Below are 26,861 nucleotides of genomic sequence, written 5' to 3'. Positions count from 1 at the left end.
CAATAATATAAAATTTAGTTTTTACAAAGTCCTTCGTAGGATCTATAGACATTTTTCTGCTGAATTAAAATTTTTTTTTTCAGAATCAAAATCAGACAACGTTATAACTAACTTTAATTTTGTCAGAATAAATGTATGTTTTTATAAAATTCGTGTAGTTAAATTGATATGATTATTGGTTATTGATATAAATTTCTGGTGAGTTAAAATTTTTTTTCAGAATCAAAATCGGACTACGTTAACTAACTTTAATTTTGTCAATACTTTAGGTCTTTTCAGCTAAAATTGACGGCAGAAGCGAGGGCGCGAGGCCCCTTAAGTATATAAAATAAATAAAACTTTTATCCCACGTTTGATTAAAAAAAATATCATTTTCCATACGATCGCTTTGAGAATTTATTAGCAATCAAATATCTTTCTTAGCCACTCTAACATGATGTGATGTATTAAGTTGAGTAGATTAGGTTTTGGTCTTTATGTCCAAAAGATATACAACATGATGTGGATTATTGAATTTTCTATTGTTGTTTGTTAGAAAGTGAGCTTATAAGTATGAGTACGGTGTGACGTAATTTAATAAATTCTACACAAACATTTTTCTCATTATTATTTATTCGAAAAACTGAGGAATTATTAGGATACCTATAATATATAGTCTTTAAAGAGATTATACTGTAATTTTTCTGTTAAAATACTAACGTTTCGGTTGTTGAATGCCATTTTTCTGAAACCTAATGCAGAATATTGGTAATTTTTAGGTGAAAATTTGTGGAATATCACTTCATAATAATATAGTGGATAATGTATCGTATGTTTTCTTCAAATTGCATAACCATTTACATTGATGAAATATTTATTGGTTGGTTGATTTCAATAAAATAATAAATGAAATATAAATCATGTGTGTATAAAATTGTTCACTTTGAATTCGTTTAAAAAAATACATGAGTCATGGCCAGATATGACCTATACAACAGCTGGCCAGTTCCTGACATTATAAATGATAAATAGTTATAGAACTCTCGCAAATTGTTCCGTTCTTTACTAGAACACGATCAATAGGTAACAATTGTAAAATGTACAGTTCCCTTAGATCGTATACAATGTACATGATCGAAGACTGTCCCTCAATCCGATAAACGTAATTTTGTATCGTATATTCGTTTTTCTTTATTTAAATATAATGGTATTTTTTTTTTTTAGTTAAAAAGTTTTAGTGGATATAAAATTTGATTAGGTACCAAATACCTGTGCTATAATAAACACATTATATAATTTTAATTAGATATAAAGTTAACCCAAAGAATGGAAATGATATATTTATATAAAGAATAAATTAATTACCCGCAGAAATCGATGTCTATCACCTCACAATTAAATCAATTCAAAAGTAAAATCCAACGAATATCACTATAATAAATTACAATATTATGTTGTTACCATTATTAATCTAAATATAATTTATTATGGTTAGTTGTTATTTTTATTATTATATATCTGTATTTTTTCTTGATTCTAAGTATTCCTGTTTACTTATACCATAAATCTAATTTTAATTTATATTCATCATATTTACCAAAATGTTATATACCCGTTGATTTATAAAATAAATTAACTTTCTTGTTCATTTCTACCACTGACATAACTAAAACAGAAATTGAATAACACATTAAACAAAACATTCAAAATTTAGTTTCAACATATTATGTGATACGGAGTGCGATTTCTGATGGGTACGTTTTTGTTTGTAATGTTGTCGCAGCCAACCACGTCCCAACATTATGATAAAAATGTGGATTGTTTTCTCTGTAGGTAATTAAATACGGAAATAGTACAGTTTTAAGAGTTGGCTTTATGCAACCCATCAATAGTTATGTCATCTTAGTAGGTACACAAGATCTGTGAAAAATGTTAAATATAAAATTGTCCAAGTAAAAATTGTTTAGCGAAATCAAAACTTGAAAAAATAAAAAATAAATATCGAACATCTAGCAAACATGAAAATGCACAATTGCACTATGGTATTGATATCTGAAAATTATGTTTTGCAAATAATAAACAATATTATGATTAATATATGGTAATAATAAAATTCATAGATTACAACATTTTCAAAATTTGCAAAATCAAGGAAAAAATAATGAAGGTTTTTTTTTCTTAAGTAACATTTTATCAAACTATAATTTATAATATTAAAGTAAAAATGTTTTTATACTTTTTTTGGACCAAAAAAAATATCTTAATCCCGGGCATTGGCTATCGTTGCTTACGCATTTTGATAAAATAATAGAACGGACAATGGCGTTTACGATTTTGTGGCGGCGAAAGAGATAGTTTCCCCTGGAGACACATTTTTAAGGGGTGCCAATGTTTGGAGGGTGAAACAAAACAAAAGTTTTGTAACTTTGTAACTTACAATCATTTTCCGACGGACTTATTAACTATTGAAAAATATTGATATTACCTATATAGGAAAGTATAAAGATAGTATTTATTTTCATAAAAATAACATTTTTGGCGTTGGAAAATCTGGGATGGCCGTTGGGACATTATTGTTTCTGCGGTAGTGTAAATAATATACCATGCTGTTTGTACAATTATTCTACCACCCGCACCACAACGATATTGCGTCAGTGTGCGAGTATCTTTACTTGGAATTTGGAAAGCTAAAGGTACTTGGACCGACAAATTTCAATTTTAATTCGTATAATTTTCGTGTGTAAATTATACACATATTACATCAGTATACATCCAGGTACACAATGCTAGTATCTTTCATGATTTTCACATAATTTTTGAGTTTTATATTTACAGTTTAAAATGTATAATTTCGAATTTGTTTATTACTTAGTAGGCAATTATATTAGTACACTTTCGTCTTTCGCTAAGACAATGCGCGAGTAGCATTATATCAGAAATACCTAGGTAGCTCGATTGATTAAAGAACAAAAAACTTCATTTGACGCCAAAAGTTTGATTTACCTAATATTTTATCACTAGGTTTTTTATTTTATTTTTTATTTTTATACGAATGTGAAGCGAATAAAATTAAGTGGTGCCGCTTTAGAAAAGAGCAGAGGAAAAACATTAATTTGTGTGTAATGATTAAAATGGTAGTAAAGAGAGACATTTTAAAAATCTGCCCTCAAGCATCGTATACTGGTATTCGTTAACACAGAGTACAGAACTATAAGAGTAAGTAATATGATACTATTCACTTTGTCTGTTTGTACCAAACACACATATCTATACATATGTATTTTTCTATACACCTTCATTAGTAATCCTTAGAACGCCACTGATATAAATATATAACATAATATATAGGTACTAATTATTACAAAAAAAGTATTTTTTATAATTAAATGTAATGCAATATTCAGCATATTTTATGATTTGTATACACCTGTATGGCTATATCTCTAAATTATTTTTATCAGTGTTAATAATTAATATTCACATAGCGCATCATAAGCACAAATAAAATAGACTAGTAGAGGTAGGTTAGATTTTCCAAAAAAAAATATAATATATATATTACAATGCCTTCTCAATAATAATAATATACCTACTATAAATATTATAGATTTTCTTAAAAATAAATATATATAAAAAGGGTAGCCCATCAATTGATTAATTGTTTACCTTAATTACAATTTGTTAATGCATGTCATATTATATATGTACGCACACATATTTTTATATACCTGTCATCTATGTACAAAAATAATATTTAGAAATTTATAAAAATATGTTCAATATATATTGTACATAAGCTATGAACTGCAATAGCTGAGAAATAATTTAAACATTTATTTTGTTAAGATTCAGTTGTTGAACATTGGAATATTAAAACATTTGAATATTCCAATAAAAAAATAAATAAATTACATACGTTTCTAGTATAAGTATTTTCTCGTTATAGGAGTAATAACATTTCAAAATTGTCGTTAAAAAGATCATTTTACTAGAATAACGAATGCTTTAAATTAAAATTAAATATAAATTTATTGACTATGATAAAAGTGTTTGTTCACTATTCATTATTTTCAATCCATGTAACTTTGTATTTTTTTATTATTATTATTCATGGTACAGCATCAACTACTAGGTTATTAGCTTATAACAAAACTTTAAATTATTATAAACTATTTAAAACTCAATTGAAAAATGAATATTATTTGCCTATAAATTTAATTTACATATTGAAATATAGTTATTAAAAAATTCAACGATAAAAAATCACGGCACTCGGAATTACGCGGGATAGATTATTATAAATAAATAATGAAATGTATTATTACTTTTACTTATATAATCTATATATATAAAAATGGATAAAAAAAAGGAATAACAATTCATCAATCGAGAACGGCAGGTCCGATTTGGCTCAAATTTGTTTTAAGATTTTCGTAACTGCCAGGAGAATGTTTTTACGAAATAAAATTTTAGGAAAATTCACCGGAAAGGTAGGAAATCTCAAAATTGTATGTCAAAAATACAACAGTGCATTATATTATATTGGTTGCTATTGGTTAATCGGGCATGTTTGTTGATTTCATATAATATAAAAATGAATCGCAGAATGTGTTGCTAAGCGCAATAATTCTACTGTATTTGTGTTGTGACTGAACTCCTAAATGGTTAGACCGATTTGAGTGAATTTTTTTGTATGCATTTGCGTTTATTCATCTGATTTTAGTACGGTTAGGTTACATTAGGATCAAGCCCGGATTAAGGGGGGGTGGTGGGGAGGGGGGGGCAGGTGGGCCATGGCCCACGGGCTTCGAAAGTTAGAATTTATTTAGGGGCCTCTAATTTGTCCATTACTTTTTTCGTTATAGGCTATGTAACACTAAATAAATCACCTAAAAAAAGAAAAAAAAGCTTGTAAATTATAATTTATAAATTAAGTGATACATTAATACATAATTCATTATTTATTGCTATGTGCCTATATACCTAATATGTTTTAAATGAGACCCTTGTGCGAAAAAAAATATATAAATAATATACAATGTGTTCCTGGGTGAAGTGACCGGCCAACGTCATTTGAAAGTATACCAAAAATGATGAAGAAATACCCTTTAAAGATTGAATCTTCAAAACTTTTCAACATTTTGACGTAATTTTATTTTTATTTTAAAACTATTTAATTGTCCTATCAACTGACATACGCAATTAAACCAGAAATATGCTAATTATTTTTATTAAATTTAAAAAAAGAGAAAAAAGTTGGCAAAAATTAGTATTTTTAAAAGGAAATTGTACATTATTCCAAATAATTTATTATTAACTATGAGTTTTTGTTTTTTGTATTATAACAACGAAAATTTACCGAATAGTATAAAATTAAACGAATGACGACCAATTAACCGATTCAATCCTAGGAAAACTAAGATTGTGACGATTAACAGGAATATATTATTATGAAAACCAAATTTTCAAAGTATTCTAGGTATATTAATGTGTTATTCAGTATAATTTAGCAGAATAATACAAAAAAAAACCCATACCATATACCACATAGTAATCAATTATTTGGAATAATACACGATTTCTTTTAAAAAATGCTAATTTTTGCCAACTTTTTTCTACTTTTTTAATTTAATAAAAATAATTAGTGCATTTCTAGTTCAATTGCGTATTTTGAAGTGTTGATAGAACAATTAAATAGCCTTAAAATTAAAAAAAAATACATTAAAATTTTAAAAATTTTTGAAAATACATAAACAAATGCGTGATATGTATGATTTTGATAAAAAATAAAAAAGTTAGACCCAATCTTTAAAGGCTATTTCTTTATCATTTTTGGTATACTTGTATATGACGTCGGCTGGTCACTTCACCCCGGAACACATTATATACATTAATATTTTCTTTTTCGTACAAGGGCCTCATTTAAAACTTCGGCCCCTGGACCTCAAAATGTCTTAATCCGGGCTTGGTTGGGATTTTGTATTAATTGATTATATCAATCACCTATGTCCATAGGTAGAATACGACAAACTTGGTATTACTTTGATACTTTAGAGTTAAATCATACACTAACGTACATACAGCACGGGGTCCGCGATATACCGCAGGTAGATTGCCTACCTGATAATGTACTGCTGCGAACCAGAATTTTTATTCCGGGCAACGGAAAAGTTAAGATTAATTTTGAAACCATACACCGAATATTAAATGACGAATTGAACAAAGTTTGAGTCACATATAGTTGGTACATATAGTTAAGCAACGAAGTTCACGGGTTCAGCTAGTTAATTTATATTTTAATTTAAAAAAAAATGTTAAAATATAACTATTTAGTTTAAATAAAATGTATATGCTATTCAGCCAATTAGGTAGGTATGGATAATTTGGTAGTATTATATTTATTACTAACAGTTATAACTTATAATATTCACAGCGATAGGAAAGCTCCTTACTTATTGAGAAGCTTTGCGCGTAGTCTGCGTTAGGGGTAAATTTATGTTTTGTTATAATCAAAATTTAAATCCATGTCAAAAAATATAAACATAATAATTAATACTACTAATATTAATACCTATATTATTTGCTTGATATTAAATATGGACAAGTTAAAAATTTTGCGATTCTACTCGTTGACGTAATCGTGCGAGGTGAACCAACTGCAGCAGCAGCGGCATCGTGGTGAGCAAAAGATTCTATAGTACCCAACTCATTTATAACTCATATACGATTTTGGTTGAGTTGGTTGCTTATATTAACTTTGGAATCAAAACTTATAACAACAATAGCATCCGGATTTATAATGGTATCAATTTATGTATTTATATTAAAATTTGTAATGCTTAAGGAATTGATAAATGTATAAGTATACAATTTTATGACAACGAGTAAGAACTGAACCCAGATTTAGAATAATACTAATTTTGTTTTTCCTTGAATATATTTTAGTGATTTTAATATACAAATTAAGGAATGACCTAGATCTTGGAGATTACACAGTAAATAGACGATTATTTAATTAGTTTATTGAAAAGGAAATATGTAAACTTAAGTAATTAAATTTAATAATCCGTTGCCTAATTAGTTTAATAGATAATTAATTTTAAAACTCCAAATCTAAATCATACCTATGTTTTACTACAATAGTTGAAGTTTATTAAATATTAATACATTACCTACTTTATTTTAACATTCACTGGTTAATTATTTTGAGTAGGTATTCTAATGATGTAATTGAGGAACAAAGATTTTATTTTAATAACTTAATTTTGTCATACCTACATATAACATTTTCTCATGGGCCATGATGGCTTACTAATTTAAAATGTATTAGATAATTTAGCCTTATAGGGTTTCCCCATAAATCATGCTGATTTATCTTGACTTATTACCCCACCATTTTGAATCACTAAATTTCAGAAGATAAAACTGGAAAAAAAAATAAAGTTAAAATTTTTTGTCTGTGTAACATCATTGTATAATACATGCATTTTTTGTTTTACTCTAGAGTTCAAATAATAAGTATTTAGTTTTAGTAAAAAATATATTTACAACTAGAATTAATTTTTTCTCATGTAATTTAATATTCGAGATTTTTAATTAAAAAAATGTAAATTATCAATGTTTATACAAATAATGTATTATTTAAAATACAATTTTTAATAAATGTCTGAATGCTCTAAACAGTCTATGAAATTTGATATAAGTTATACAAATACGTATTATTGGTAATTTTAGATTCTGAGTGGAGCACGAATGTATTTATTTTACAATTGTGTTTTTTTTCTATTTTTTTTTTTTATTGCATTGTACACTATAAATAGTCGAAATAATGCTTCGATTTTCAACTTGAACAAGTATCTTTTCCGGTAGGAAAGTAAATCTAGTTGGTGCATTGGTGAGATCAAAATTGAAAATTCACAACTGTTTTCAATATAGCCTGGAAAAAAACGAAAAAAAGATTTTGGTTTTTGGTGTAACGCTCCTAAAAAAATTACCGCGTATACATGCAATTTTCACTGAATGTTTATATTAGCATTTTCTATACACCATAACATTTTCAAAATATTTTGACTCATCTTGTCTTTTTATATAGGCATATTAAACTTTTGATTATAATTAATTTTTTTTAAATTAATGTCATAAAAAAATTGTTGCTTGGTCAAAGGACTTGAAAATGTAATAAAAGGTTCCTCGTAAGTTTTCGTTAGTGGGGAAAAAAAATTGAGCAGGAACCAAAATATTTTTTACCAGCGTCCGAATTCTGAATTACAAAATTCGTAAAAACCACGAAAATGTGCAAAATACTTTGAGTTGGAAACTTGTAAAAATTAGACATTATAATTTTTCAAGTTTTTAGGTTATTTGTCTTTAAATATCAATAAAATTGTATTCGTTGGGTCAAACTGTTTGGAAATGTTTTATAAGGTCCCTCACACATTGTTACAATATCAATTTAAAAATATCAAAAGTACATACATGAGTTTTTTTTTGTATGCATTTAAAATGTTGACAACATTTATCGAATTGAAAATTTACAAATTATTTTGCAGTTAAAAATGTATAAAATGTTAAATTTTTATATCTAAGGATGAAAAATGTTTAAACAAGGTTTTAAGTAGTTCATATACTGTAACCAAAAACTATAAAAAAATTATAAAAACAGATTTTTTTTTTTATAGTTATTACCTACATATATTTGAAGTTCAAGTTTGGACGAAAGAAGATATTTAAACGAAAAAGAACCGATTTTAGTTTTGTTTTGTGTTATAATTTAAAAATATTAGTCGTGGGTACTTGAAACTTATAAAGTATATTATTATATACAATTAATATTAATTTAACTTACCGGCTACCGTATTAATAATAATAATTTAAATATAATATAAAACATGGGTGTCGAATTTTGGGGTGATGTGGTGCTCAAGCACCTCAAGGTTTATATAAAATGTATATAAATATTCAATACGTTAATATTATACGTGTAGAAATAAAGAAATTATCATTTTTAATTAATATAATATGTTATAAGTTTTCTTGTTATTTATGATTATTTATCATTTCCTACACTTGATAACATTTAAAAAATATTTTACTCGTTTTGAGTTGTTAACGGAAATTTTCAATATTCAATTTCTTTAGTTTTTTTTTTTAAATTGTATTTTTAGGGTCGAAAAGCGTGAAACTTTAATACAAGGCTCCTGCTATATTGTTACAATAGCAGTCGAAAATATTATTCAGTACCTATACATGTTCATAAAACTTACATTACTTAATGCATTTTTGTTAAATTATCAGTTTAGTGAATTAATTGTTGAAATATTTTCATATCCTTAACATTATCTTAGACCTGAGTCAACAATTAGAAGAAATTTGTTCTTTAAGGATCTTTAACATAGGAATTACAAATTATTTTCTGTATATTCAGTTCCCATTATAAATATTATATTAATAAAACATTTCTTTTTTCTTTTATGTCTACTGTCTAATTTCTTTAAAAGTTAAAACTTTATCAAATAAAATGTTCAATACAAACTAGTAATTATGAATATGTAAGTACCTACAAGTGCGCAGACTGTTATGATAATGTAAACCCGTTGTCTTCAAAGCTCCAACTGCTTCAAGAAATATTTTTAAAACTCCCATTAAGTGAACTCAATTACATATATATTGTAAATTGAAAAATGCACTTAACTTCATGGAATCAGACATAGCGATTTCAACGTACAATCGATTGAGTATAAATAGTATAATATAATATTCTTTTTTTTTCTTTTTTTTTAATTTTTATTAGGTAAGATACAATCTATGCCAAACGCATAATAAGAATATGTGCTAGAATAAGTTTGATCAAGAAAAAGGGTGAGGGAAGAAACCATCCAGTGATCGCGCTTCCTAAATATAACATTACATTTTAAATTATTAAAGTCTAAATGTGTATCTAAAATATAGTACCTATTAAAATGTTTTCAATGAAAATCAATACTTTATTAATATTATTGGAACACTGCTAAAAAAATCATCGGAACCAATAAGCAGTAGACTTTTTTAAATGAATACTTCAAAAAATGGGCTTTAAATAATAATTGGGCTTAAATTGGTTCTGAAACCAATATCTGATATAATTGTATTCTGAAATCTAAGGTTAACCTATAAATACCTATACTTAGTCACTTAGACTTATATGAAAATAAATTTCTTTTAAGTTTATGGATTTAATGTTTAGCTTGGAAATGATTATTTAGTGTAATGATGTTGAAAGCTGTACGATTTTCATTAATTAAGACAAATGTTGATTAATGACTTCAGAACTATGTAGGTACCTACCTATATATACGCCATTATATTACATGTTATATGTATACAGTTGTTTTGCTCCTAAAACTCACTGAAATTGAACTGTCTTAAATTACTAATGAATACCTATGAATATAGGTAGACTATGTTCAGCCTTTCTAAATTCCATTTTTTAATGTTTCTAAATAAGTATATAGTTTTATTTGTTTATAGTAATGTTATAAAATATAATAAATGAAATCAAATAAAAATCAACTATATAATATTACCTTTAATATTTTATATTTCATTATTTTTTACGAATTGTTTTTCATCGAAATTCTAATTTATTTTCATTAATTAATTATTATTATTATAGGCTACATGGTTTTTAATTAGTTCATTGCTTTTTTTTTTTTTTTTTAATCAAAACACGTACGTGAGGTTTATTATAACATAATTGGTATTGTGTGTTGTACGCTGTGTTGTTTGTCACCAACTGACATATTAACTATTATATTTTATAAATTATGAATATAAAACTTATTTTGCGTATATTTATACACAAAATATATTTATTAATTATACCTAAACTATTATCAAGACTCAATAGGATGTAATTTTGTATTAATCACTATGTAATATTACTGTCATCCACTATTTGATTACCTAGTACACCAATGAGTGCTTACAATAGCTGATAAAAGTACAAATTTTAAAGTCTGAAAGTCAGTTCACTCAAATATACTTTTTATAATTTTAAAAAACTAAAATAATTTTGAGTAGTAATGACATTTTGTGGATAGTTCATTTCTCTGAAAATAGTTAACCAATAATTTGTACCTCAAACATTTTTGACCAAAAATTAACTAATTAAGTCATGTTTAACTGTCTTGTCGGTTTTTAATAATTGTTTCATAAAAATCTAACTTTTAGGTAGGTATCTAGAATTAGTTACACTGCCAAAGCAAATTCTAAACCTTTAATTTGTCTGGAGAGAAAATAGTCAATTCGATGATGCACATAATTGTCTAAAGAAAATAATTTCAAGAGTACACCATTAAAACTTTATATTTATAATTAGGAACTTGAATTTTCTTTGAATTAAGTTCTAGCGCCTCAGTGGAATTATTAGCCGTTTCACTTAGTTTATGTAATAAAGTTTTTATTTGAGTCATTTTACTTCATACAATGCGAAAATTGTAACAAAATAAGCAAAATGGTGGGGGGAAGCGAAGTTGCTCAATGTTTAATCCATGAACATAAGAATAGATAACCTAAATAATGAGTGCTTCAACGCCCCATTTTTTTCCATTGAAATTACGCTCTTGATAATTTGTATTACACTATATAATTATATTCATGCAGAGAAATTTAGAATCACAGGTCACAGTATATAAACACAGAACTCTATCGATTCTTCAGATTCTGTTAACATCATTATAGTTTTTGAATTTAAACTCACAATAGTAATTTTTAATATTTGCCACAGATGAGGACTCTGGACTGTTTGTTTGTATTTTTGTAAAGCTGCTTCATCATTATTTTATATCAATTGAGTGCACCTCAACCAAATCGATATAAATTCAATTCAGAGATTCATGCCTATACTTCAATACTATTTATTTCACGGATGAGTCCATTTTTTTATCCAAACCAGATAAAAACTGATTTCGTTTCCACAGACGTTTATTTTCGTCTTTCAAACGAAACGTGATGAGCATTTTTAATTACGAAAATCTTCCTAAAACTTTTCGATTCATACTATTTTTGTATCTTGACATAAATTGTGAAACATTATATGATATGTAAAAAAATGAACATGAAGTATAAACTATTCACAGCATAATGATATATTTTTAATATGGTAGGTATCCGGACATCCGGTTATCCCTAAATCAGATAATTAAGATAATCGTTACAATAATTAAATATTATTAAAATACAAATACAAACAATTGTTAGCAAATTTAGGTAAATATATAAAACAAAATCATCTAATTAAAAATGAAATATTTGTGGAACCTGGTAGCGTACTTAAAACCTTCATTTAAGTTTTAAAGCCACATTTTTTTTTAATTTTACCTACTTTAATTTTTTATATCTATACAATATTGACATAAATATGTTAAACTGTGGTAACTGCAAACACTAGTACACAACAAGTAAATTAATTAGATCTATCACATCATAGAAAGTGACTATACTCTTTATTTTTTCAATTACAATCTAAAGTAGATACTATAAAAAGTGATTTCAAAGGAAAATAGTTCCCTTTCAAACGTATACCCTATCTAAGAACATGCACCTTTCATCCCCTTAATCGGGGATTACATTTAAGTGTGTATTCACAGTCACGTCCTAACAACTATAATAATACTAAGTTTCTTCACGTGAAAGATTTTACAATCGTCTGAATTGTTTTATTTTAAATTATTATTTTTGTTATTTGTTTATTAACGTTTACACAACCAATTTTTACATATTAGAATATAAGTATTACAAAATATTGGTAGATAACACAATAAATATTCAAGACAGCGGTAAATTAACCAAACAACGAATTAAGCTAAATTAATAATATAATTACAAGTTTGGAGCACTAAACTGTTTAAAATTTAAATTCATAGAATTAGCATAACGTACAGTATCTACATTATATATTTAGGTCTAATTGTGGTTATATGAGGTAGTGCGAAAGGGGATATTAAAGTGGGAATGATTCTGGACGTCTGGAGAAGTATGCAGGAACACGGACATGAATAGGTACTGGGTAAAAGGTAACTATTCCAAGAGCCATTTATTAGAGAAGTAATAAAATCAAGGTAAGATAGATAAGCATATAAACGGTAAGAACTAAGAGTGGGAATTTTCAGTGTACTACGTATAAGTGAGTACCTAAAGTCAATTGCCATGACAAGGGTGATCAATTGTAGCGATATGGGCAACGTAGAGGAGACATTTGTTTTGGATGCGTTCCATTCGTAGTGGATCCTTGGCTAAGTATTGGGTTGACAGAACTAAACATTTTAATATCAGGCTTTATGTACCTAACCCTATCCCGAAAATTTAAACTACCTAACCAGTGGTGATTTTAATGTGAAATATATATATATGTAGAAATTAGGTAAATTCCAAGGTATATTCAAAGTGAAAAAAATGATTAAGAGAAGTACTATTAAGAGAGTAATTGTGAGGGATAGGATCAAGACACCAGACAGTAAAGTCATGATATGAAAATTTTCATAATTCAGCATTGAACAAAAACGATTGAGCCAAGTGTAGAAAATAACTATAGGTCGGATTAAAGCGTTTGACAATAACTAAGAGTGTACATTTCTAACTAAATGTTCATATCGTAACAGAAGAGAAGGAATTTAGCGGAAGTGACATATTTAGTATTGTTTGTAAATTTGTAATAGTATAATTATATATGAAAAAAAAGATGTTTTAAATTATCACTCCGAGGAACACCGAAATCTAAAACGAATATAATTTCGAGCTGAAACTGAATTAAGGACCCTGGCGAGTTGTTGCCTGTTACTGATGAAGGATTTTATCCGGAATAGTAGCATTTAGCAGATTCCTACGCCATTTCAGGTTCGCGGAATAGGATACCATATTATGTATAATGAAACTTTATAAATTAAAATTAATATAGCACACATTTCTAAACAGTTATTTGATGTATCTGCTCCATATAATATTATGTTCTAAAATTCAAATTACTCATTCCGTCTAACACTTTTTCGGGAAATTGTTCTGCCAAACTTTGTGTTGTTTGTTGGGAAATCGGAGTAACTGTAATAAGTAGTGAGATTCGTATAAATTGTAAGTACCTCTATATAAATCTTGACTCTGGTTTCGGTTTATCCATTAACTGAATACTACAACACCTTGCTTATGCGTACATTAAATTGTTTCGAGCGAATGCATTTAAATAATTCATGGATGATTCCGTTTTCTTTTTAAATGTTATATTGTTACGTAAATGTGTAACAACAAAGAAATAAACATTAATATCTGTAATTCTGATACTCTCCACACAAATCCGCTACCCATCAGCTGCTATACCTATACCCATCAGCTGCTATACCTATACCCATCAGCTGCTATACCTATACCTATCGGCGGAATACGAATTACGAATAACGGTGTTGGAATATATTATAGCGCTGAATAGCCTGACATTATAATATAATACAGTAAGTACCTACTATTTAATTCAATGTTTGAATTCATATTTAGTGATTTAGTGTATCGTCAATCATGTCTTATAAATAGAGTGTGGACGTGAACAAAATTATATTTTTAGAGAGAATCGAAACGTTTATAGGCCGTTCCAACCTACTTACATACAAATTAATAATTTAAAAACGTACCTATATAGTAATAAATTTTTAAATAAATAATTTAATAAACGAATCAATGAATAATCATTTATCATTGACATTGAATGAACCTTTGAAAAAATAAATGAAACAAGAATGCGAACGTAAACGAGTTAATTGTATGTGCTCACATTGAACGTGAACGAGTTCAGATGTTAAGTGAACCTTCAAATCACGGCTATTTAGGTATTATTACATCGTGTCCCCAGTGCTCGCTTCTCGAAGTCCAAGACTTGGATTGTCGAATTCGAGTTTCGGTTACAACATCAGTGTTCATTAAAATTCAAACACGAAGTCAAATAGTATAGTTTAATATACTTATGATGTTTGGACAAATTAATATTCTCACTTGTTCTCGTAGAATTTCATCATCAACGAGAATTGTACCCCGCGGAAGAGGAAAGGTTTAATCGAGACCGAATATACCTATACGTGGGCTTGGGGTTTATGTATATATTATAATATTATATACTAGTATGATGATGCTGCATAATTAAATCGAATACACCGTCCAGAGATGTAGTAATCGAAAGCCAGTGGTCAATTAATTTAATCGAAAACCGATGGTCAATTAATTTTAGAATAATGGAAACCCATATATAGGTGCCATAAGCTATACCGCATTACCGCGTAAAGTCCATTGTCTACAAAAGTCACGTCATCGCCGCCATCGTCTCGCGTTTTCGAGCGGCTTTTGTTTCGGCGTCTCGTATCGTTTCGCCGACGCGGCGGCGCGGCGTCTAGTTTTGTTTACTCGAACGGGCGGCGGCCTTTTTCCGTAATGAAAACTACTGTTGTAATAAAATTAATAATAAAAAAAAAAAAAAATGTCATTCGACACGATCCTCGGCCCCTGTGACACGCCAAACGCGTGTAATATCTCATTTCGGGCGTAAAATAATATTTACCGCGAGGCGGTGCTGTGCGCTCATGCCGTATATCATGAGCGTGCCGGCCCGGTGTCGTTATAATGTTGTAATGTGTGCGCGGTCGCTGCTTTACGGAAAACTCGATGCAGTGCACACACACACGGCACACGCTCCGGCAGGGGCAGTGGCAGGGGCGACGCGCCGTCTTAAATAGATAATAAATAACGGTCGCGCGTGTGGGCGCCGCGACGGGCGGGAGAGGCGGAGACCACATTGGCGGCGGACGAGCGAGCGACGTTTGCGTCACATAATATAATAATATTATATTATTATATATTATATTGGCATAGCCGCCGCCGTCGCCGCCGCCGCCGCCGTTGCCGGGCAAAACACGCGAGTGCCAACACACACGACTACGGCGGTGGCGGTCGTTTTACGCTCAGTCCGCGAAAAATCGCCGTGCACGCCGTACGCGTACACGCGTGCGACATCATATTGTACGACCGATCGTCGTCGTCGTCGTCGTTGTCGCCGTCGCCGCCGTTTCCGCAAACGTATATAAACGCGCGACACCGGCGGCCGCTACTAACAACTAGGGGGTTATTATACGCTCTATAATTATTTCTGTTGTTGTTGTTTTCGTTGTTGATGCTGTTGATGTTGTTGTAGTGTAGTGGGCTTACACGCGCGGTTTACCCGTCACGCGAAGCGACCACAATGCGGCCGCTGGAGACGTGTCCGATACACTAGTATAATGTAATTTTAGTGAAACCGCCTGCAAATACCGAACATTTCTCGGTCGCCGAATTCTTTCGGTTTGTAATTCATTGCCGAAAAAACGTCCGGTATCTGGAGGGGTCTGTTATTAGGTGAGGTTTCACCTTGCATTATAATAAACTATCTCGACCGAGCTCAAAGCGCGTCATCGCTGTCGTCGTCGTCGTCGTCGCGGTCAACGACGGCGGCGGCCGCGACGTTAGCCGTGGCCATTACGGCGGCCGCTGCCGTGGCGTGGTACGCTTCCGACGGTGGGCCGCCGCCGCCACCGACGCCGGCGGTGGCCGACACGGTGCTGATCCACACAACCATGTGCGCGTGCCAACTGCTCGCGTTCACGGCCGTCGTGTACGTGCTGTCCGCGTGCTGCGGCGTGCACGTCATACGCGCGGCCACCTGCCGCGGCGGCAGGCGTACCGCTTGTCACCGCTACCCCGGCGGCCCGTTGTCCGAACCCGTGACCACTCGAGACTCCGACTCTGCGGAAGGCCTGCGTCACGACGGTGGCCACCCTTCGCAGACGTGCGCCGACAATCACGTGCCCTACCGACGCAGGAAGATCAGATCCGCCGCGCCACTGTTACAGCGGTAATGATGAATGTTGGCCTGCGGGTTGGACTGCGCCTGCAGCGTTTTCCGGGAGCGGGATTCGGCCACCTGCACGATCGTTAGTCATTACCACCCCTCAGGACTATTTTTTTCTGGATGTTTTTCATTAATATGCATTTCGCAAGAATAATCGTTTTATATTACATTGTGTACCTACTTTGGTAACTTTATGTAGGTACCTAGGTACAATGTGGTGGTGTAATGTGTATGTCCTATATGTGCCATTTAGTAATTCCCAATTGTTGGTAGCTATATTACTGTTTTTCCCTCCAACGCAAGCTTTGCGTATGATGTCTACCTATACTAACCTACTTAACTGCAATAATGAAGTGATAAATAGGTGTCCCGGTCCCACACAAAACTACAAAATATGTATTTGGTATAATAATATCGTGTACATAGTAGGTATACGATTGCACATTAATAGTAGTGCGGGGGCCGGGACTCTGAGAGATTTAAACATGTCAATAATTTACATATATTATACATTTAATATGCGTTGTACCCCGTGGAGTCTCTCAGACAGCTGCCTAACGTCAAAATAATACGCATCTTATTGTTTTATTTTACAGTCAGACGGTTATTACTTTTTTAAAATATATATTATATACCTACCTACATTAAAATATTCACCTTTGTTATAGAGGTATATATTATAAGAAGGATGTATATTATAATATACAGATTGTAAGTACCTACGTGATATATTTATTTGACATAACTTATTGTCATTATATAACTACCAATTAATATTTTTATTCGTGATTATAATATTACATTACATAATATATATAGGTACTGGATGTTACTTATAGATTTTACAAAATCTCCTTAAAAACAAGTAGATAAATAGTAAATACTATCCATATTCCATATAAAAGTGTAAGGCTGTTTGATGGTTAGAATAACTTATTAATTTTTCAATCTCAATTTTCCAAATAAATTATATAAAGCATAATATTTTTAAAAAAATAACCAACAATAATATATAAATGTCAATGACGTGATTCAATGAGACCCTCTCGACGATCCTGTTTACGGTTCTGATACAACGTGATATAATGCTTCAGCATTTAGCAAGATCATTTTCGTGGAAATAAACTTGTTGCTAGTCTAGAAAATGTATCTTTGAGAATTAAATTAAAAAACACGCAATTGACTGATTAATAGCTATGCGCACACATTGTACCTATACGATTGAGATGAAAAGTTACTGATCAATATCATACCTATGACCTATCGACGGGCTCTAATCATATTCCAATATTCCATTATAAGTTGTTTTATCCAAAAATGTTACCTAATCTAAATTATTAGGTACACCGTTGAACAGTGCTTAAAAATAACTATAGTATTAGGTTTACGATCACGATCTTAGCCAATCGGATCGGAATGAAACTGTTTATATAAATTCTATAGTTTACCTATAAACCTACCTAGTTCACGATACCATTTTATGAATAAAAACATTTTATAAATATCCAACGCCATTATAAATAATGTTATACACACCACTTTTCTAATATATTATTGTTGATATGGTATTTCGGTGTTTATAGTATATGTATTTATGTATTTGATACATTAGACCTATATAATTATATTGTGATTATGTAATAAAAGTAAATATGATTCACAATGTCACCTAATATCTATGGTACACGAAAATGTCAAGCACTACAAATTTTAACTAATGAATTTTTCTGATTATCGAAAAAAAATCACCATTGTTATAATTTGATAGTGGTGCAATGAAATTGATACACTAAGACACGTAGAAGCGTTTATAAGTATATTGTTACATATTGGTGTTTGAAGTGTACCTATATATATAATATAATATTATATTATAATATAAACAATATCTATTATATAGGTACCGCATGTGTCCACGTTTCAATACAATTTTTAATAGTCTTAATAGTTCGTGTGAAATTCACACTGTGAATGCCTTATTCACAGGTAATAGATTATAATTTATAAGTATCAACATGTAGGTAGTACCTATATAGGTACATACAAACGACCCATAATGAATGCGTGCATTCAAATATTGGGTCACGACTCACAACATAGACTTCACTATCCACATTTATTAATCATATTGTTACTATAGTAAGTATACTTACCTAGTTTAATACCATACAAATAAAAAATAAAAACTGTTTTACTAAAATTATTATTTCACAGTTTCATAAATGCTGTCTGGCACCTGTCATCGGTTTGATATGAAATAATTATTATAATATGCGTAAAAATATAGGTACCTATATAATAATATAATATTCTTATACACTTTAATCGCATTTTTCATCACCACATATTAATACTATATTTTGAGCTGAATATTTTTTTACAAACCTACATATTATAATATTATTGAGTAGGTATATATACATTTTGCTGTAAACTCGATGTTCATTTTAATACGAAAAGGTTATGGTAGGTATGTATCGTGCGGCTTTTACTTGAACATTGTATTGAAACAGTCACAAAAGTCCTTGAGAATAATTGATCAAATGCTTTATTGAGAACACTGTCAATACAATATTATGTGTGGTAAATTAATATTAAACTGACTTTCATATAATTATGTTATTTTGTTGGACAAATTAATCAAAATTATATTAAAAAAATAATAACTTAGTATGATGTTAATAAGCTATTTTCGTTGTAGACCGTAGTTACGCTATTTCAGTAGGTAGTAAAAATTACCTAACCTAACGTCGAGTTATTGTTGTTCCAAATAATACATTAGTATAGTATTTTAAACACAGTTATTGGCAACAGCTAACTATGAATACTTAGCCTGAAACTCGCATTTTATAATAGGTCAGTTGTCGAGCGTGTGTGTCAAAATATACTATTTAGTACCTATTCACAATTAATTGTGTTCAATATGATGAAAAAATTCGAAACCAAGTTTTAATTTGAGTATTGATTATTACTGTACTAAACCATACAGTGGATAATTTCTATTAGTCTTCGAGCGTTATACTGCGTTAGATATAGGTCTACTATAGGTACTGGGTAACTGAATTAAAGATATATAGGTACCTACCGAGGTTCCTACTAATATTTAAAGATTTGTCATACAATTTAAATACGATTTTATTAAATTTTAGAACAGTCCCGACCTAAATTGGTTTTAATATTTTATGGTTTTCGATATATAAATATTACTAAGCAGTAAGCAGTAGGTAAGCCTATATAAATATGGGCACATGTAAACTCCGCCAGGAAAAAAAACTGTAAAATTGAGTTCACGTAAACTCCGTCAGTGAAGAAAATCAAGTAACAGCGTATAAAATTGATATTATATAAAATCAAAATTGTTTATAATAATAATCGTTCTCATTAAATACTAGTTAGGTATGCGTGTATGGCAAAAATATAAAAATAATAATTGTCCTAACAAATCATACAAAATGTAGTGAGTATTACCTAGGTACGTCAAAAAATCATAATAAATAATTGTAATAATCATAAAATATGTAGGTAGGTATGTTATGTTATGTACTATAATTTGAACTGTGAACTGCAATGATGTGATACAATTTTTAGATATTCTAACTTCTAAGTCCAAAATAAATCCATTAGTATAATAAGTGTATAACTATTTATAACGTTCTCTAACACTATAATTTTTTTTTTTTAATTTTTATTTTTTAGTTTATTTTTTTTTATGTACCTATACTAGCTATTAAAACTTTATAAGCAATGCCTTAACACTAGCGGAGTTTCTATACACGATATATCCAATACCCATTACAGGTAAGAAAATAAAATCTGACAGAGTTTACATTTACATTACTTTTTTATCTAACTGGTAATCTGGCCGAGTTGAAAACCGCCCAAAAATATATAATATACACATATATTTATTAAGTCTAAATATTACAATACATTAGTGGCTTTTCTCGCCACGATAGTTAATTTTTAGAATATCTACCACAACATAACCGATATGAATTTTCTTTTAAATTGTTTTGTTGTACATTGGGTGTTTTTCAATAGTTTTTTGTAATTTTCTAAAAACTTGGTGTTTGCAACTTTTAAATAACTTTTAACCAATATTTACCGCTTCAAAACTATTTACCAAAAAGGTAAAAATCAGAAACCAAAAAATATAATTTTAAAAATAATAGTTAAGCCACCTCTATTCAGAAGTCAGCATAAATAACAAGCAATAATTAATTAACTAATAATAACTACTGAAAATAGGTACAAATTAAATAACAGGCATTTTTTTTTTTTCATTATTATTATAAATACCTACAAAGTTAAAAAATAATTATTCTAACCCATTTGAACCTTTGTGTTTTACATCATAAGATAACGCACAAATAAATTATTTTCAATAATCAGCTGATTTCTAAAATGTTTTCTACTCAATTATTATTAGCTCATATTACAAATAATGACATTATTTATGTTTGAATAACTATATCGTAAAAATAAAATAAATAACATACACTTTAAATAATGTATTATATTAAATGCGTTCTTATTCCTTTTCTTGATTTTCTGTTAAATATATAGTAAAAACTAAAAAACAATAGATAAAAAAAACAAAAAAACCGCCTGCTGTATAAGATATTATAAGACGAATTGAGTATACGAATGTAGGTACTTTTACATTGAGTAGGTTACTATTTTAGTCACATCAGTAAGTCTATACTTTTAACTTCTAAGAATATTTTATAATACATTTACCTATATTGATATTATATGTTATTTATTTATCTATTAGTAATAGCCAATGCCCAATAAGTACAAAAAGTTAAGCTAATGCTTGTTAAAAACTAATTGCACAAGAATAAATAAAATTAGTAGATCTGATTTTCTACCAGAAACCATACAGAAAGTTGGAAATCGAACCTTTTTTCTACCATAATAACTAATAAGTGTTCATACACTAAAATATAAAAATAAAACACACATCATTGTAAAATCAATATAATATTCCTCTCTCTACTCAGAATCTTAAAAAACATATATCATTTTATACACGATTGGTGAATATTGGAAGTATAAATAATATATTTTTTAAATTGAGATTTTCAATTTATTTTTTCGTAATTTATTGATGTACCTATATAATATTATACAGTGATAAATTGATAAATAATTTATTTATCGCAAATGTATGTAAATTTAACAGTTTTCATGTTTTTTGGACTAGGTACTGTAGGAAATTAGATTGAGATGCTTCATACAACTTTTGGCAACCAAATCCTACGCTCTTTCCGAACTAAAGTGTGTATGCAAACATTAAAAAAAAAAAAATAATAATATTTTTGCTACATCGCTTGGTTCTATAAATTATAGTAAAATATTTGCTTGTAGTGCTGCTTGAAAATTATGTTACTCAAGTATCATTGTCTATAGGTCATCATTGTGAAAATAATTACCTATATAATAATAATTAGTAATGTGGATATCATCATCATAACCACAAATTGCTATCATTAACAGATTCATTTATCTTTTTGTTTTTCAGAATTAAAAACTTCTGTCTTTATAAATATAATGACATAGATACGTTTATGAATTGTGAGATAATAAGATGCCAATACGTCATGTAGGTACTCATGTATAGTGTCTACCATATATAAGTAGGTATTTTATTTGATAAAATAGTCTAATATATGGAAAACCACGACATGCGATCCATCAAATAACATTTGTTTATAATTTATATTGGTATAATATAAGAGAAACAGAATTATAATTATCAATAGTTTTGAGTTCTATGAAGAGCACAGGGTCGTATAGTGACAGAATCTCTGCAACTATGTTATACAGGAAATTGTTTGTTTGTACTTTAGCCGCCACTCACACAGAATTTTATAACTTTATGCCGGCTATACATGTACTAACACACTTAGGTACCTGCCCGCCAACTATATTATATTCCTATACTTGCCTTTTGTCAAAACTTTGAAACTTCAATACTAATTAGTCTTTGAATACTTAATGACAATAATTAATAACCATTTCAAATTTTCATTAATTAACTCAATACGGCTATAGATACATAAAGTTAGCCATCTTGGATTTTTAAGACGCGTGAATAATGAAATTTAAATTGATTCTTATCAGTTATGAGTTTAGATAAACGTAAGACATTATAAATTATATTATTATTAATTGTAGCTGTCTAATACAGTAATAATTTTCCAAAATTGATTTCAAACTAATGGGTAGGTACTAACACTGAAATAACATTGACAGACACATAATAATAAATTTCACTGGCATTTTGTGAAATTTTCAATTTACTTTGATTTGATAATACCTACTTGATTTCTTATATCATGTAATCACGCAAGTCAATTTCAAACTTTTAAAGCGTAAGATGCACTATCGACTATCGTGATTCCAGTTTCTACGGTGTGTATAAGATAGAACTAGGAAATTTCCGGCAAATCTTAATGGCAATAAATTGTCATAGTTATCGATCAAACAAAATATAGACTCATTATAGAAATCTAAAATGAATAGATTAAGAAATGGTTCACTCTGGTGATTATTGTACAAAAAGCTAGGTATATACGTGACAGTGTCAAGTTATGTTTATGTTTCTCAAGTCGAATCAAAGCAAACAAGCTCATAACTGTATGTATGAATTTCCGTTTGAACATGAGTTCGGTTACTAAAAATGTGTGCGTGCTTTATAAAATCGAGTTTAACATAATGTGTAATAATTTTTACCATAATAGATTCTCTATAGTAGTATTTTATAACCTATACAGACTATAAGTTCATGTTCTAACAAATAAATTCTTATTAATTTTTTGTTCGATAATAGGTAATAATTGTATTCTAGTAATCTAGTTAATAGTTGATATCAATTATAATTTTACAACATAATTTAAATAGTATTTTTATAGTCGTAGTCGCTTGTTTAATGTTATTTCGTCCATATAAAATGGCTTATTGTTTCAGTAGGTAGGTAGGTATACGTGTACAGATTACGTATTGTTAAATTTAAACAAAAATAAATAAGTTCATTCATCAAATCTCACAAAATGTATGTGATGCATACAAATAAAATAAAATTACTACAATTATATTGGATTATAAATATAAAACTATTTGTACTTAACTGTAAAGTCTACAACAATGGTGTTATTACTGTTATTATGATCCACATTTGAAAGAAGATTTTGCACATAAATATGTTTTATTTTTCACACCGATACAGTAGCAGTATACTTTATTGATGTAAATATGTAATGTTTATATAATATAAAAAACAATGAGTAATTTAAAAATTAATTCTCTCTGTAGACTATAGACATACCTATATTGAAAGATATAGGTAGGTAATAGGTACCTACTGAAATAGTTAAATAATTGAGCTGTTTTTTTTTTATTACATTCAACTTTATAGTATTTATATAGGTAAATAGTAAATGTGTAGGGAGTTTTAAATTATCTGATTCGTTAATTATATATCATGGAGATTTAATTCAAGCCAATAGACAACAAGCTTATGCGACACATTAGGTATTTCAAAATAGAGTTTTTGCGGTACACTTTATCTAAAATATTATATTTGAAATTGTATAATTTTTAAAACTTAAGTTTTAAAAGTTATAATAAAAAAACATATTAATATTACACGTTTAAATAAATATTTAGAAATGAAATTTTTAATACTTTTCAGTACCTAAGGTTTAAAAAAGTAACAACAAGAACCTTTTAATAAAATATTTTTTTACAAAACGTGTGTATTGTAAGTCTGTAGTTTAATTTGCACAATGCTTTAAATTCTGCTAGATATATGAATATATTATAGGTATAGGTCTACTCGTACATAAATACATTACTATAAATTTGCTGTACGTAAATATGCATATTCTCTTCTCCTTTTGCACTCAACTATATAATATATGGGGTCGGCTGCCTTTGTCCTGCACCTCCAATCACCTTATAGGGTTCAGCCCTTGATCATCTTTATTCACACCAGTTATTTCCGTGTCATAATCTATTCTATCTATCTATCTCTTCAATTTTTCTCTCCCTCTCTTTCCTTCTACGTTTATTTCCATAGGCACTCATCACTGTCTTTGCAGAGCCACTTCTCCTCATAGCATTACGGAACCATTTCAACATAATATTTTTCGTCTAAAATTTGTGACATTCCTTCACTACTCTTATCCAGTTATCCCTATGCATAAATACATAATAATTATTTAAATAAATTGTCAATAAAATAAAATACGAGAAAATTATATAATGCGTGATGATAATACGTCTTAATATCTGTAAAAACATATAGGTATAATTTGGTAATTGCCTTTGCCTTTGATATATATATATATGCTAAACACAAATTTATAAGTACCTAAATTGTTTACAGGTTATATATAAAAGTATGCAATTCTAACTGGTTGAACTGCTTTCAGGTCTGAACCACACGAATCGGAATTGTTCAAAAGCGTTACCGACAACAACCCCGAAGACTTATTAAAATCGTCTGACTCAGACCTGGACGAACCGTTGGACTATAAAGAGAATTCCTATTTTCCAGTCCGAGTGGGATCCGTCATCAACGACCGTTATCACATAATAAAGAAACTGGGTTGGGGTCATTTCTCAACAGTTTGGCTCTCTTGGGACGACGTGTGAGTATAATAAATAATAATATTATATCACATTTTATTACACGAGTAACACGCGCAACCACCATTGCTTCAATAGCATATTATAACACGTGTTATATGTTCGCCAATTGTATATAGGCACAAATAGCAGAAAATATGGGGCCACCTTATAGGGGCTTTTAGGACTTGATGTATCAGCCCCCCTCAAACATATTTTAGAATGAAATAAGAGTATAATAGTATATACAGTGGTCGAAATGGTTTAAGATAAGTGGAGGGATGCCTCACAATTCAGATTTCCTGATATCACCATAACATTAATAGATTCTTCATCTAACAAAAAAGTAGAGGGATACCATCCATTCGTATTCCTCCCCACTTCGAGAACTGAGTGCATACAAATTAAAGTAGTTAAAATATGATAACAGAACAATAAAAAAAAAAGGAGGGTAAGTGGCTGTGCAGTAGGTTACAAGTTAGTCACTGTGATGGACGGTGTTAAATTTGAATTTAAATATATGAGATCATTGGATAAGAAAAATGATTCTGAGCAATGACGGTCAGTCAGCCTATGATATTACTAAGTATAATTAATGATATTATTTTAAATAAAGTAATTTTTATATTATAACTTATTTACGTGGAACCTTGTTTTAAATTTTCAATCCTTAACTATAAAAGTTAAACATTTTATAAATTTATAACAACAAAATAATTTTAAATTTTGTCAAAATTCAAACTTTAAATGCGTATAAAAAAAACTGGACATATGTATTTTTAATATTATTCAACTGCTATTGTAACAATATATCCAGGAGCCTATAGCCCCACAAGAAACTAATGATATCTCTACATATTACATTGGAGAGAATAATCACTTTTCGCGCATCAATAATGATTCGATTGGTGCGTCGGGAACCACGCGACCAAGCTAACAATGGGTACCTAGTTAGTGGGAGATGTGCAGTACTGACGAGAATCGGTCGGCGGACTGATTGTTCATAAACAATTTGTTCTCCCGAGGAATAGACTCGCAATTTGAGGACACCACACATATATTTGTTGTCACCGACTTACAAGTGCGTAACATAATATATTAACAGCAAATTTACACTTAACAGATCGCATTTAACTCAGTTAGTTTAAACTAAGGCTGTGCACCCAAACGATTTATTCGGGTTATGGTTTCGGGTGCTTCAAATAAAAATAGAGGTTGTGGTTTCAGGTTTTCTTCATTTTAAAGAATATGGGTTTTGTTTAGCCAGTTTATTTATTCGGGTTATGGGTTATTTAAATCGAGTAATATATCAATTTTGTTGTGCGTAAAGTGTTAAATTTGATTAGCAAAG

General features: G+C 29.3%; 1 protein-coding gene across 2 annotated transcripts in view; it reads left to right on the top strand.

The window, feature by feature from the left end:
• LOC100163040 (SRSF protein kinase 3) overlaps positions 1–26,861 on the top strand; it is a 53,971-nt gene that overhangs the window by 13,759 nt on the left and 13,351 nt on the right. The window contains exons 1-2 of one of the 2 annotated variants that reach the window (XM_001944940.5): positions 15,942–16,876; positions 25,315–25,533. In XM_001944940.5, coding sequence (XP_001944975.2) covers positions 16,599–16,876; positions 25,315–25,533 — 497 coding nt within the window. In that variant the 5' untranslated portion in view covers positions 15,942–16,598. Of the gene's footprint in view, positions 1–15,941; positions 16,877–25,314; positions 25,534–26,861 lie in introns of those variants that run through there. The other variant, XM_003247146.4, reaches the window with a different exon arrangement.

This window comes from Acyrthosiphon pisum, chromosome X (assembly GCF_005508785.2).
Source record: "Acyrthosiphon pisum isolate AL4f chromosome X, pea_aphid_22Mar2018_4r6ur, whole genome shotgun sequence".
Lineage (NCBI taxonomy): Eukaryota > Metazoa > Arthropoda > Insecta > Hemiptera > Aphididae > Acyrthosiphon > Acyrthosiphon pisum.
Note: the sequence above shows the minus strand (reverse complement) of the source record. Positions and strands in the feature narration are given on the sequence as shown.